At 44.4% G+C, this 16,191-nt stretch overlaps 1 protein-coding gene across 3 annotated transcripts in view; it reads right to left on the bottom strand.

Moving 5' to 3' along the window:
• NT5DC3 (5'-nucleotidase domain containing 3) overlaps positions 1-15,974 on the bottom strand; it is a 47,812-nt gene extending 31,838 nt beyond the window's left edge. Inside the window, exon 1 of one of the 3 annotated variants that reach the window (XM_028747758.2) lies at positions 15,912-15,974. Coding sequence is in view for 2 of the 3 variants with exons in the window: in XM_028747757.2 (XP_028603590.2) it covers positions 7,177-7,447 (271 nt within the window). In the remaining variant the exon portion in view is untranslated. Of the gene's footprint in view, positions 1-7,176; positions 7,581-15,911 lie in introns of those variants that run through there. The other 2 variants (XM_028747757.2, XM_028747756.2) reach the window with 2 other exon arrangements.
• Positions 15,975-16,191: the final 217 nt, after the last annotated feature.

Here is a 16,191-nt window from a genome sequence, read left to right as displayed (position 1 = left end):
GAGTGGGGAATTGAAACATTTTGCTATCACAGCATCTTGTAAAAGTGAATGCCACAGTTTTTCCCCCACAGCATCAAAGTACAGTGGTACCTCGGGTTATGAACTTAATTCATTCTGGAAGTCTGTTCTTAACCTGAGGCACATACATTCCCTACATAGGCCTCCCACAGCCCTGGAAGCAGATTGCATTGTTCGCAACCTGGGACACCTACTTCCAGGTTTGTGGAGTTCATAACCCGAAGCATTCATAAGCTGGACTGTTCATAACCTAAGGTCCCACTGTACTCATTCCTTCACTTTGTGCCTCCCAGTGCCTTCAATGAAATCACTGCTATAGATGCTTGGATCATTTCCCTCCTAGCCAGTCTACTGCTGCAAGCTGAGCTTTCCCAGCATTAAACCAGAATATTTGGCTTCCCCAAACTTCTCCCCAGCAGCCTGCTAAGCCATTTAGTTTATAATTACATTATAAAATGAGACTGCATGTAGCAGGAACCCACAGGGAAAGTGTTTTGTTATGATTTACACAAATCTTTGGAGCCTGGGTTCTCTCTTGCAGCACTCTCCTATGTCAACACACCAACGAATCCCTTACCCCCTCAGCAAGGCCCTCGCTAGGTCTTCTTTTTATTTTGGTTATACGTAAAAAAATAATAATAATAAAGTACCATAGAGAGTACATCCCACAAACTGAAAACCCAACCGACAGCCTTGCCGCCTCACTTCCATGCTTCAGAGAAGGCAAAGGAAATGCCAATAAACTTACAGAAGAACTTAGTTGAGTTTGACAAAGGGGACAAAGATGCAGCTTGGTTATGACCGGCTTTGGAGAGCATCATGTAAAGAAGTGTGACTGCCTACAGTTTTTGGAACCACGGAATCAAGAGTACTGTAGAGTTGGAAATTGGAATGGACCCTGAGGGTCATCTAGTCCAACCCCCTGCAATGCAGCCATCTCCGCATGTGGTCCCCCATCCAATTTGAAACCACAGTGGACACTGCTTAGCTTTGCAAATGTGCTAGCAGTTTTATAGCTGCACCATTAGGAAGCAACCCCTTATGCTGTATAATTGGAGAGAGGCATTTGTGTGAAGGCACCCTTGCACTCAGGCTTGACTTTGTTATCTCTGTAAGACCACCCAAAACTGCCCACTCTGAAGAGACTCATTGCTAACCTTCCTGAAGAATGCTATGCTTTATAGATCAAAAGAAGATACCACCTTCATCTCTAGAAAAGAAAAATAAGAATCTGGTATCATAGCCCTGGTACTGCATTCTAGAACACCAGAAGGAATTGTGTGCCAGTATTTGAACCTAGGACCTTGCGGATGCCAAGCAGCTGGTTCGCCACAGAGCTACTGCCCTTTCTAGAGCAGATAGCAAACTAGCTGCTTAAGAGCAACCAAGAAGAATTAACAAGAACAAGACACATGCTTATTGGTTTCTATTTCCTAGTAAATAGTAAAGCCTGAAACAGCCAAGATTGCTAGAAACAACATCTTAAATTAGCTTCATTTTCCCTAGTTAAAACAACATGGCAGCAACCCTATGACTGGTTCCCCAACTAAAATTAAAATAAACCAGAGCAGCCTAACGTCAATAAACCACTCTTGGCAAATAACATTTCAACAACCACTAATAACTCACCGTAGAAGTTCTCCATTTGAAAGTTATCCCATGGAAGCCAAGTACCCACTGCTTAGTTAACTAGGTAAAATTGCAACAAGTAATTCATGGAAGTTCGCTGCCACCACTATATGCACGGCTACATGCAGGATCAGCTTACTGTATTTTACTTTCTATAATAAGGGTTGATCTGTCTTGCTGGCATCTTTAAAGCAACCCCCACTTCATATGTCTGTGAAAGCCAGCTTGATCCAAACTGAGAAACCACTGCTTCTCCTAGAAATTGTTGTGAGTTCGCCTCAAGAGCTAGCCTTGGTTTTGAGCTCAGAAGCAATGTACTTGACACATTTCAATTTCATATTACTCTGGCCATGGTGCCCCACTGAAGTGATGCTTTCACTTTTCACCTTGTATATTTGCCACTAGATAAATTCATGCATAACATTTTTCGAATAGATGCATTACAGATCTGTTGGGAAGTGCTCCGTGTACCACTGAACAATTTGCAGCATGGAGGAAAACCAATTCAACTGCAGGACTGTCCTTTCCATTTCATTAGTTTTAATGACTGGCGCTAAATAAGCTGCAACCAACTCTTCTATTTCACACCTTCAAACCACCAACCAGTTCCGATTACGTAAAAAGAAATGTTTAGTCAAAATTAGGAAGAACTCTCTGATGGTAGGAGCTGTTCCAACAGTGAAACAGTATCTTGGAAGGTGGTGAATTCTCCCCAGAGGCTTTTAAGCAGAGGCCGGATAACCACCTATCAAGGATGCTATAGAAGCAGATTTCCTGTACCAGCAGGTAACTACAACAGAGGACTTTTCAGGTGCCTTCAAATTCTGATTCTATGAAAGCACAAAATTAAGTACTGTATCTTTCTGAATAGCTACTAAACTATACGTTAAACTTTTTAGGGGTATAAAGATGGGTGTTTGAAAAGAAGCCTAAAAGCAGTTTAGGAAAATCAAGCATGCCTGGGGAGGGGAAACAGCAAGAATGGAGACAGAGGTTTGGCTCAGACATAAACAATCTCAGTTTACCAGTCTGAGAATAAGCACTGTGTGTACATTCTTCCTCCCTTCTCTTATGAACTTTAATGCAATTAAACTGCAGTTTTCCATTACACCCAGGAAACTGTGATTTAAGCTGTGACTATAATCCTGGCTTGCCAACTACAAACAAAGTATTGCATTAAGTCCCAAAGGGAAGGGGGAGGAGACAGTGTGTATGCACATGACTTATCAGGATTTTTATATATGAACCAGAAAAATAACCAGGGTTGGTTTTTTTAGCCGGAACTCAGTTCCAGCACCTCTCAGGTGGGTGCCATTGCCAAATTTATAAGATAACAAGTTCCGGCACCTATTTCTGGAAAAACAAAAAACGTTCAATCTGCCATGTTCCACCCCTGGAAATCCATGAATGAGAATCATGTGACTGCTGCATCACTTAGCTTTTTATATAATTTCTACATAACCATAAGAAGAGCCCTGCTGGATCAGACCTAGGGGACATATAGCCCAGTGCCCTGTTTTGCACTGTGACCAACCAGTTGCACATGGAAAGCCCAGAAGCAGCCCATGAGCATAGCAGCACTCTGTCCACAGGGACCAATATAAAGTACAGTGCCTCTGATCCTGGAGACAGCGTATCGTCATCATGACCAGTAGCAACTGACAAGCTTATTTTCCATGAATTTGCCTAGTGACCATTGCATTAAGGCAGCCCTGTTTAGGGAAGTTTTTAACGTGTGATATTTTACTGTATTCGTGGTTTTTATGGAAGCCGCCCAGAGTGGCTGGGGAGGCCCAGCCAGATGGGCGGGGTATAAATAATAAATTATTATTATTATTATTATTATTATTATTATTATTATTATTATTATTAAGTTGGTCAGTGCAACCAACTATTTGCAGCAAATTCCAAGGTTTAACTATGTGTTGTTCCTTTTGCCTGCCCTGACTCTCCCCTCATTCTGTTTCATTGGATGATCCCAGGTTCTCGCATTATAAGGTGGGGCAGAGGCAGCCAGTCTTGTGCCACTTTCTCCAAACCATGAATTTTATAAACCTCTGTCATGTCTCCCTTACTCACTACAATGCTTCTCAAAAGGAATCAATTCACACATTCAGAAGAAAAATCAAGTGTCAAAGCATACTCAAGTGTTGTACACTGATGTGTGAAATGGCCAATGGGAGACTATACCTACAGTAAACATTTCTTGGTTACTCAATAGGAAGGGAATAAGCACAGATGCAAATTATTAAAGAGATGGAAAGTTATCATTTCCCAATACAATTTAGACTTATTTACACCTCTCATAACAAAGTTTTTCAAGGCCTGTTAGTTTCTTAAATTGAGCTTCCCCTCAAAGGCCCATGCAAGTACTTTTGCATGTGGGAGATATATTATTCTATCCAGCAGCACCTGCAAACACTCCATATTTCAAAATGAGAGCTCACTGATTACCACACCGGCACAGAAACACTATTCATTTAATTTCATTTAACATTAAAAAGCCTCCAAGAAATCTGCCATTTGGACCACACGGTTCAGAAGACCAGCCCAAACAGAATGGTTTTTGCCCATTTTATCCAGTGTCTAGGGCCCACGTCATTCAAGACAAGACACTGGTTGGACACTGTGAGAACAGGATGCTGGCCTAGAATCCAGCAGGCTGTTATGTTCTGATGACGTTGCACAAGAGCTCCCATTGTATCTAACCACTGGCTATGCTGGCTGGGACTGAGAGGAACCAGAGCCCAACAACATGTGGAGGGCCACAGGTTCCTCATCCCTGCTCTAGAAGCATGTATGTAGAGGACTTTTTGTAACATTTGTAACCTACCATTCATTAGAAATTGAAGGGCTGTTTACAAAAGTACAATCAAACCAGAAAATATACAATGTCACAGTAGGTAACACAAATACTAAAAGCTAGGTAGCAACAATAGCCAATGTTTGAGTAAATAAATAGGCCTTCACCAAGTACCTAAAACCAGTCAAGGTCTGGGGCTCTCTAACGTTCAGAGAAAGTAGATTTGATAGAATGGATGCGCTACCACGGAAGACTTTCCTCCAGTTGATCCAACCACTCAGAACCCCTTAAGACCATGGTACTCGACAAATACTGACCTCAACAGTCCACACAGCAGAAGTTGACAATAATTGTATCACTGCAAGCCATACAGTTTGCAAGTCCTTTCTCTTTGCTAAGTATCACACAGCAAAATGCCCTCTTTTCAGGAATGCTGCTTTCCATCCTTCTGGTTTTGCGCTAGTATACCAAACTAGTTGTGTGGAAATAATGCCCTATAGATACGCACACGGAACCTGTTATCTGACATTTTGCTGGCATCTCAACTCAGACCTGGAAGGGAAAAATAGTTACTGCATATTCAAAAAGGAAATTGGTTGCCCGTGGCGCTGTGGGTTAAACCACAGAGCCTAGGACTTGCCGATCGGAAGGTCGGCGGTTCAAATCCCCGCGACGGAGTGAGCTCCCGTTGCTCGGTCCCAGCTCCTGTCAACCTAGCAGTTCGAAAGCACATCAAAATGCAAGTAGATAAATAGGTGCCACTCCAGCAGGAAGGTAAACGACGTTTCCGTGCGCTGCTCTGGTTCACCAAAAGCGGCTTAGTCATGCTGGCCACATGACCTGGAAGCTGTACGCCAGCTCCCTCGGCCAATAAAGCAAGATGAGTGCCACAACCCCAGAGTCATCCGTGACTGGACCTAACGGTCAGGGGTCCCTTTACCTTTACCTAATACATTACAACAGCAACAATACATTACTCATCACTGCCACACGTTTTATTTCATTAATTCTCTTACATTTATTTCCCACCTTTTTCCATCATGGAACCCAAGGCAGTGTACAGTGTATGTCTAAACCCAGACCTGCTTAGTTTCAGCAAAGTGGAGGTCTCATGTACCTAGTTTAGATGACACATAATGAGCACCATTTGGCGGATGAAACTGCAACAAACCCAGGTTTGCCCCCAAGTAGACTTTCAACAGAAGTAAAAACAAATCCCACTACCCTGACAAGCTGGTCAATATTATTTGCTTAATTCAGCCCTTGTTTTCTTGAGGTGCTTGGCTGGAAGCCACCCCAATTTTCCGATCTCAACTGCATTTCTTACATTAAACAAAATAATTTTCATTTCTTGCAACTTTCTCTGAAATAAAAAAGGACACCCCATGTGTCATTTCTTTCCTGTTGATTATATGACTCCAAACACTACTCACTCATGATCCCTCAAATTTGAGTCTGGAGTGGACCCTTCAACAGAGCCCCTATTTTATTTGGCTGGAAGTGACTGCAGCCATGCCTAATGCTTAACAGAAACCATTATGTTGCCCGCCCACCCCCAAGCAACAAAACACCTTATGATATCTTCTGACAGGACTGGAGAAGCTTTAATCCTCTAGATGTTGCTGAACTGCTACTTCCATCTGCTGTAGTAACCATGGCCAATAACTGGGGGTGATGGGAGATGTAGTTCAGCAACATCTGGAGGGCCAAAGCTTCCCCACACCTGTCTTAGGAGTACCAAAACAAGAAGCAATTTGAAGATACCAACTTTTTTAAAAATGAAACTATAAAGCAGTCCCTGGAGCCCTGACTTTTACCAGAACAGCAGCACACCACTCTCAAACACAGTTTTCCTTGTCTAACACACAAAAAGCTATCAGCTCTACAAACGTCAAGGAGTGAGGGGATCTCATCACAGATCTCCCACATCACATCTGTTTTGGCCTTCAATCAGAGAACCTATTCAGACAATCATGGTGTATGCAAATTTCCAGATTGTCTTTTCAAGGGAGCAGGAAGAGAGATTAGTTGGCGCTCAGTACAGGAACTAGATTTTGGCAAACCACCGCATTCATCAGTGTCCAAGCACACACAGACAGAGATGCACCACAGAATAGGAGCCAACATATGCCCCACACTGGAAGCTATAATCTGGGCTGGCAAGCCGAAACCACCCCTCTTCCACTTCTGCACCCAACTGTCCCACCAGGAAGCTCCCTATTTAGTTTTGGGAGCGCCCCTCCCCTCCAGGCAGATCCGTTAGGATGGGAAACTGCGTCTCAGCCAAGGTCACCTGAGCGAACTCCGGCGAATCGAACCCAGAGCTTGCCAACCCAAAACGCTTTCCACCCATCCCCACGCGCTGGCTCTGGGTTCAAACCTCCGCGTGGCTGCGAAGCTCATGTTTGGTGACCTTGGCCAAGGAGGGCTCCTGCCCCACGCTTAAAGTGGAAGTGTCCCGCCCCCCTCCCTACCCACCCCATGCGCTTTAAAGACACCTGGAGTCCCCTTGAGAAATGGGGGACACACAAAAAAAAACCCAAAATGGGAAGGGAAAGGGCGGGAGGGGAGAGAGCGGAATGTCAGCAACCGCTTTCTGCAAGCCTAGAGGACCCGCGTGGCGAGGCTGTGGGGCGCCTTCTCCCTCCAGCCCCAAAGCTGCTGAAACACACGCACAACCAAGCAACCCCCCTCCCCAATGCACCCCTCATTTTAAAACCTCTCACCTTTCGTCACTTTCTTGGCTTCGTTATAGCGCTTCCACAGGTAGTTCTTCATGTCCGGGGGCGGGGCGGAGGGCTGCTGCTGCTGCCGAGGGGCCAGCGTGCAATAGGGATTTGCCTTGAAGCCGCCGCCGCCGCCGCCGGAGCAGCAGAGCCCGGCTAAGGAGGCAGGAGAGGCGGCGGCGGCAACAGCAGCAGCACTTGCCCGCCTCGCGCCGCCCTTCCCCGCTGACCCCAGCAAGACCCTCGCGGTAGAAGCGGCCGTGGCTGCCATGGCCGGCGCAGAAGCAGAAGCAACAGCTTCTGGCGGACTCCCCGGAATCCCTCCAGGAGAAGAAACGCGCGCCAGCCGCAGCCTCGCCTGCCTCCGCTGGCTCTGCGCTCCCCTGGCGGCCGCCGCCGGCTGAAGTCACTTCCTCAAGCCCCGCCTCTCCGTCTCCGGGAGGGCAGGCAGGCGGCGAAGGGGCGGGCGGGCGCCCGCGGCACGTGGCTTGGCGGGAAGACCCGCCCGCCTCCTTCTCCCTCAGGGGCAGAGAGAGCTCAAGGAAAATGTCAGAGCTGAACCCCTTGGCTCCTTTTTCTCATTGTCAGACCCATTGCAGGCCCCTGCTTGGTACCGCCTCCGTGCCCGTATTGCGAACTTGCCTTGGTCGGACTAGGGCGGGGGGCCAAGGCATTTTGGCACCTAAGGCAAACCACAAAATGGCACCTCCCTCCCCGCCAGGGAAGAAGGGGTGAAGGAAGAGCTGCCTCGGGAACAAGGGATGGGGGGTAAATATCTGCACTGGGATCTGTTGCCCCTGTGTATCTTGCCTCACCTTGCCTCATGGGTTACTGGCCCTGGGTAGGCAGGTGACTGAGGAAAGAGAGCACGCTGCAGCAACCCTGCTGCTCCTTTTAGTGAGTCAGTTCCATCTGGCCCAGGTTGGCAGCAGCTGGCCTAGGACAAGAGGCCTTTCCCAGACATACCACAGTATGTTGGGGATTGGAACCAAGACCTTTCTGCATGCAAAATGTGCTCCGCCAAATTGGGGCCAGCCCATGCATGAGGCAAGGTGAGGCAACCGCCTCAGGTGGCAGGATCCACAGGGACAGCAGAGCCAGCCTCCAAGGAATGCATTGCCCTCTGTTGCCACCACAGTGATCTCCCACCTCTGTAGATCTTTATTCCCCCCCCCCCCTTGTTTCTGTTGGATATTTTCACTCCCAGCTTCTTTCCTGGTGGTGGTGGGGAGGGAGGGAGGGGACACCATTTTGTGGTTCAAAATATCTTGCCATTGAGCTGTGGTCCTTTCCCTGTCAGAGACTACTTTCATTTATTCCTTCATTTCTTCTCCAACCCTTCGGGTCCTTACCTTCCTCTTGTGCATGGACTGTTCCACTTTTGCAGCGTACGGGATTCCCATCACTATAGGACAAAACCATCTAGCAATTTTCTTGTATAAAGTTCTTTAGATTTTTGGTACAGGTGTTGACCACAACATGTCTGTGAGGTAGAATGACCTTGTTGCTATTTTCCAGGTGAGGCATCAGCACGAATGGGCGGCTTGGCAACCGCCCATATATTGCAAAAGAAAACATTTCCAGAAACCCTGTACAGTATTATGCATTTACTTCCATTTAGGAATCACTTCCTATAAAACATCTCAAAGCGATTTTACAATGTGTCAGACAATCCATGCATGCCATAGAATAATCCTCACCAGAAAAAAAGGTTGCCCAACTCTGCTTTACAGTGTGACCCACATAATACTTAAACTCACCTCCTTTTAAGGCTAGCTAATCCTATGGCTACAAACATCTCGAAGCTACAAACATGAGTCTGCCCAAACTGCGGGAGGCAGTGGAAGACAGGAGTGCCTGGCGTGCTCTGGTCCATGGGGTCACGAAGAATCGGACACGACTAAACGACTAAACAACAACAATTCAATCCTATGGCAGAAATGGGGAACCTGGTGCCCTCCAGCTGCTATTGGACTCCCGCCTCCCATCAGCCCCAGCCAGCATGGCCAAAGGTCAGGGATGGTGGAAGCTGTGGTCCAACAATATCTGTTGGACATCAGATTTTTCCCCCCATCCCTGCCTTATGGAATTAGATTGACAGGGAGAGAGCTGTCTGATGCAGGCTCACTTAAAGGTGAAGTCCCACTGTGTTCAGGGGGTGTTCCAGGTAAATATGTGCAGGATTTCTGCCTTCAAATGAGCTGTTGGAGTCTTCATTCTTTGCCTAGAGTCATTTATAAAACCTCAGTGGAAAAGAGCGTGGGAAGGAGAGGCCCATAATGTGAGACAATCTCTCACTTTCATTGCTAAAAGACCTCCTATGGAGCCATGTACTAGCTGAAGTCTATTTTAGTCACAAAAAGTGCCATGCCAACAAATTTGCAGGTCTCTAAGCTTCTAAGAATACCTTACGTACATGAAATGATTAAACTCCACTGCAAGGCTAATCATGTACTTGGCCCAATTGTACAAATACCCATTAATTTACCCAGTAGGACTTTCATGGTCTGTGTGCTTCTGGAAGTACAAAACCATTGCCTTGTGTGTTATGTGATCATAATGTGATCACTTTTTGCTGGGTGACTCTGCATTTGTCCTGCTGCTGCCTATTTCTATACTATTGTAGTTTTATTGTTCATTATCAGAGAATCAAAACATTGCAGAGACCCCAAGGACCATCTAGTCCAACTTCCTGCAATGCAGGAATCCTGCTCATAGCAGTTCTGGGGTCGGGGGGGGGGGGGGCTCAAACCACCAACCTTCTGGCTAACAGCAAGATGCACTGATTCATTGTGCCACTGCTATTTTATTCTGTGTTTTAAAATAAACTAGACACCCCTGGGGAACTTCACACCCAGAGGCGCACTCCATTGTCTCTCAAGACAGACGGATGACAACAGCAGAACTGTAATCTTTAAGGGTCTGAAGCCCAAACTACATATTACATTATAGTTCTGTGCAGTTTTCCTTTAAGGACGCAATCAGGAGTGGATGAAAGTTTTCAAATCTTCAGAAGAGAAGCAAATTTGTCTCTTGCTCCTTTTTTTAAAGCTTGCTCAAGTTCTCTTTTAACGTCATTAGCAACAAGCATGTGAATTGTCCATTGTCTTTCCACTGCACAAAGTAAATGGCTCCAGGTCATTGCGCAAGCTCTAAATAGATGCACACATTCAGAACAACCTGTTCATGGTTATTCAATGTAGCTTCAGAAAGCAAAGTAGAAGATACACAAAAGCCTATGTAAACCTACCTGCTCAGATCCATTCCTCAGAGAAAGGAGGATGCAGATTAAGAAAGATAAGGCCTAAGTGCTCCTCCTACCCTCACAGAGTATCATTAGCCACCATTTTGTGCCAGCGAATCAGAAAATGCAGGAACAGTACAAGTGCTATTTATACTGTACATTTGTTGCGCTAAAATGACAAGAGCAGTTTTATCCTCTTTAACTAGGTAAAGGTAAAGGGACCCCTGACCATTAGGTCCAGTCGTGGCTGACTCTGGGGTTGCGGCGCTCATCTCGCTTTACTGGCCGAGGGAGCCGGCGTACAGCTTCCAGGTCATGTGGCCAGCATGACCAAGCCGCCTCTGGCGAACCAGAGCAGCGCACGGAAACGCCGTTTACCTTCCCGCTGGAGCAGTACCTATTTATCTACTTGCACTTTGACGTGCTTTCAAACTGCTAGGTTGGCAGGAGCAGGGACCGAGCAATGGGAGCTCACCCCGTCGCGGGGATTCGAACCGCCGACCTTCTGATCGGCAAGTCCTAGGCTCTGTGGTTTAACCCACAACCTAAATTCCCAGTATGTTCTTGAATCCCTCCTACAAAATACTGACAGTCTGGAGGAATTTTGGAGGTACAGCAGAGTTCTGGATGCAATATGTCAAGAGGGGTGCAGTTCCCACCCACCCCACTCACACATGAAAACAAAGACCACCACAGCCAACCACAAATGAATAACCACACCCTAGGCCAACCCCAACCTCTCTCACCATCAAAGGAACACAAGTGAACAGCAAAGAACCTGCACAAGCAAGACTGACACCAAACCCTTCATATAGTAAGTGAAATAGAAACATCGCCACCTGACCCCACTCTCACCCATCTCTCCCCCCTGCACCTCTTTCCCCCTTGTCTCCCTAATGTCTCAACAAATGAAAATGATTTGTAAAAATGTTACATGGGGGGGGGCACGAGAGAGAGACATTGCACACTTTTGTAAATCAACAAAATCTTTAATTAAAAAAAAAAAGAGGGGTGCAGTTTCCCACAACAGGATAGAAAGGAGAAGGGATTGCACAGAAGGGATGTGAGAACCAGTGTGGTGCAATACTTAAAGAGTATTTTTTTAAAGGGAAATTCCCTTAGTCTGAATAGGATTCCTCGTAAGAAAAGGGACAAGTTGACAGCTATGGTCAAAAATCATGGGTGTGTTCCTAAAGCAAGTTTTCTTAACAATTGTGTAAGAGTGTTATGCAGTAAAAGCTACATTAGCAACTATTTTTTGCATATTTTCCAAATAATTTTATAGCCATAAAGTAAAGGTAAAGGGACCCCTGACTGTTAGGTCCAGTTGCAGACGACTCTGGGGTTGCAGCGCTCATCTCGTTTTACTGGCCAAGGGAGCCGGTGTACAGCTTCCAGGTCATGTGTCCAGCATGACTAAGCCGCTTCTGGCAAAACCAGAGCAGCGCATGGAAACGCCGTTTACCTTCCCACCATAGCGGTACCTAATTATCTACTTACACTGCGTGCTTTCGAACTGCTAGGTGGGCAGGAGCAGGGACCAAACAACGGAAGCTCACCCCGTCGCGGGGATTCAAACCACCAACCTTCTGATCGGCAAGCCCTAGGCTCTGTGGTTTAATCCACAGCACCATAGGTATTCAAAAATACTTCATTTTTTTCCATGGAAAAACAAACGTGTATTCCACTAGGGTGTGCTGTGACCCAGTGAATGTTTTCAAGTTAGTATAGTAAAGTACCGTAAATATCCTGGAGCTTCTTTGGCAATATCAGCTATTATCTTTCCTAAAACAAACAAAGGTAACTTTAAATCAGCTTCTGTATGGGCCCTCAAGTTAAAGAGGAGAAATTGTGATGGGACTGGCTTCACCATGAATTAATTATATAGGGACTTTTTTCCTTTTGCATTTTCACATAACAAGAAATCTCCCTTTGAAACTGCTGTTTGTGGCAGGAGATAGAGAGGGGGAGGGGGTAATACCTACAACTACCCTCTCTTTCCTGCTAGCCTGATAAGATAGAGAGAATCTATCCCTGCAAAGGGAGAGAAAAAATGCAAAGAAAAGCTTGTTCCTGACCTGTGCAAGTCTTATTGGTGCATCTGACAACTTCGCTGCTACAATTGTTTTAAACGTTTTTAATTTGGGGTGTGTGTGTGTGTGTGTGTGTTCTTTTGTTGTTTTAATGAGGGAAGGGTGATCTGTCTGGGAGGAGAGGAGCTGAGGAGAGCAGGGGTTCCCAATCGCAGTGGTTCAAATTAACAGGAATGAACTCTGAAGGGATAGAGGAGTAGGACAACTCTAGGTTGCTTACCTGTAATGCATGGGACTGCAACCTTAGCCCAATAATCTGATAATGTCAGGCTGCATACGTACTATACCTTTAAAGCACATTCAAAGCACATTCTTTCCCTCAAAGAATTCTGGGTACTGTAGTTTGAGGGTTGCTGGGAATTGTAACCCTGTGAGGGGTAAACTGCAGTGTTCAGAATTATTTGAGGGAAATAATGTATTTTGAATGTGTTTTAAATGTATAGTGTATACTGTACAGAGTATTAGTATTGTAATTGAAATAGTGAACTATTCCCACCTGCACATAATATTCATTTGCATATAGCAAATGGCCCAAATATGCATTTGGGAATCCACTTCTTGTTTTTGCTTACTGTACTGTATCTGAAGAACCCTTACATGACTTGATTTTTACTTAAGAGTTAGTTTATAAAACATTATGGTATCCAGTGTTTTTTAGTTTCTGTCACTCCAGTAAATAATTAGTAAGCAGAGTAAAAGAGAGAGAACTTCTGTTTACAAATGTTCAACGGAGAAAAACAATAGAGAAGACATACAGCAGATAAGGAAAGCCACCTTGAAAATTAATGAGACACACAATGCTGTGTTAGTTTTTCTGGGTGACAAATTGTGTAACTTTCTGAACTTTCAAGTTACTTCCATGTATATGAAGCTGGAAGCAGGTGTTGTGCCATGTATTCTAAGACTATGACATTAATATTTTGCAATCTGTGAGACACTTGCTGGTACAGTTTGTGAACTTCCTTTTTTAATGGGTCATCAAATGCTTTTAATAAGTCATATCAGTACTTGGTATATATACCGTTGTACAGGAACTTCATTAAATGAAACATCAGAAGGCAAATAATCATACATATATCATATATCATATATCATATATCATTTATATATTTCATATATATATATATATATATAAACAACTATCTTTATTATGGTCTTTATTACGGTCCAGAGACCCAACAAAACATTACAAATCAATACAGAGTTCATACAGCCTACCTCCAGGTTAATCAAGCACTTTGTTTGGAATATAGGGCTCATTTGTTCTTGCAACCACCGATAAAAACTTTGCCACTGCCAACGTTCTAGCTTTTGTCCGGTCTTCCAGTAGGAACCTGACATAGTGAGCCTCTGACTTTCCCAGGAAAGGCACCAGCAAGGGTAGTATCATTTTCAGCCCTGGCCTGCTCATACTTCGCACAATGTAACAAAATATGATCTATGGAATCGATGTCTTGAGCACACGAGCAAAGTCTGTCCTGGTAGGGAACTCCCTATATATATAAAAAACTCCCTATATATATAAAAGCATTTACCAGGCCAACACATTCCATGACAACTAAGTGTTGGTTCGCGTGTTGCGGTTCAGGATCCAGTATTTGTATTCTACACACACACAAAATCAATTAATCATTTGCAATAAAACACTTAAGACAATTCCCACTTTTCAGATATCTCTAGTGAAGGCGAATTGTGGGCCTTGAGGTTCACTTATAAACACGGGAGGCAAATCTGGGCAGAAAGGCAGTACAGTGGTACCTCAGATTACGTACTTAATTCGTTCCGGAGGCCTGTTCTTAACCTGAAACTGTTCTTAACCTGAAGCACCACTTTAGCTAATGGGGCCTCCCACTGCTGCCACGCCACCGCCGCATGATTTCTGTTCTCATCCTGAAGCAAAGTTCTTAACCCGAGGTACTATTTCTGGGTTAGCGGAGTCTGTAACCTGAAGCGTATGTAACCCGAGGTACCACTGTACAGTATACACTCAATATACAGTCACACTCAATATATTGCTTCAGTTCATTTATTTAAATGGGCCTACTCTGAGTTTGATTAACATTGCTTATCACACTTTTTAAGTGTCTTGTGGCAATAGTTATGTCCTATTTTATATGTTGCTGTAACAACCTTACTCTGGTAGCTAAAACCTCAAGTGTCAGAATATAGGGCTGTAGCTTTGAGACTGTGGCTTACCAGTTGTGTGAAGAAGCAAGCAGATGTTTTTGTTGCTGGAGGTTCCTCTGGTAGTTAACTGGAACATGTCTAAATAGTGTTCTACAGTTGATAAAACGCACTACATAATTTGGTGGTAGAACACACAGTTTGCATGCACAAGGTCCCAGGTTCAGTTCCTGGTATGTCTGGGTAAAATAATTTTGAGTAGCAAGATGAAAAATTCCAGAAGGAAAGGGAAGATCCCTGCCAAGGATCCTAGTCACCTGCTGACCGTCTTGAATAGACAACAGTGGTCTAGATAGAACTTTTGGCAGCTTCAAATGGCTGTGTGCTATCAGTGGTGCTAATGAGCTTGGCTGCGGGTTAGGAGGGCAATATGTGCAGGCTGAAGGTGATTCTCCCAGAAACTATGGAACGGAATAAAACTTTGGACAAGACTGAAACTCTGGCTCTTAAAGGAAATAGCCCTGGATGCCTGTCTTAAGCTAGGGGTAGATATGTTTTTCTGGAGTGTACAAGAAGCAGAAATGCTGACAATGCCTTAGTCACACTAAGACAATGCACTAGTGTGAAAGAGGCAGAATACGTTTTGCTCCATGAGGCACTGGGTGACGACCTTGAGACTCTCTATACCCTGATAAGACTTGTATCATGATAACTCCTAAAACAATGGAAAACTGTTTGTGCAGGTCACCTTCTATTCACCAATACAGAAACAAGTTTTGTTGTGAGCGAGGGTAGAGTGGGGTGGGATATTAAAATGGAATCGGGAAAAGGTTTCTAGGATGTTGGGGAACAGAGAGACGTGACAGTTTCTTTTCTGAACTTCACATTGACTTCATCTCTTTTATACTCAAGCAGCTTTTTCTAATGTCTTTTTGTGCTGTAACTTATCTCTTCTCTGAAACACACAAACAGGAAGGAAAACTTTGCTTTTAATTATTGCTACCTGTAATAATTTTACACTGGGCTGCTTTCTTCTCTTCTGAGTTTTCCGCCTACTTTTTGTATAGCTCTTGCTACCTTAGGTTCAGACTTTCTATTTTTAAATGTTTTTATTTCATTTTTACCTAGGCTCAGTTTCTGTTTGGATTTTTCCAGGATCCCAAATCCTGGATACCAGATTGATTAAATCAAAACAACATCTAACCATTCCTAAAACAAATATATTTATTTCATTATCTTAAGGAGAACACTTAATGAATACTTTTAATACATACCTCCAAATAGTAAAAACCAGTTTGTAAATTAACAGAGTCAGCAAACCTGTCCATGCCGTTCTTGGCCAGATCAGAAGTCAGCCCAACCAGAAATACTACATACTGAGCATGCTCCAACAAGTAGCTCTAGGGGGAAAAGGCTAATTGCCAGATCTTCTGCTGTTACAAGCAGATACAGTACGCTTCTGCTCAGTGCTACTAAATTCAGGCAATTGCAACAAAACTTAAATGTTAATAAATAAAACAAATACTACAAAGCCGCTGCAAACTTCAGCTCTCT

Source organism: Podarcis muralis, chromosome 10 (assembly GCF_964188315.1).
Source record: "Podarcis muralis chromosome 10, rPodMur119.hap1.1, whole genome shotgun sequence".
NCBI lineage: Eukaryota > Metazoa > Chordata > Lepidosauria > Squamata > Lacertidae > Podarcis > Podarcis muralis.
Note: the sequence above shows the minus strand (reverse complement) of the source record. Positions and strands in the feature narration are given on the sequence as shown.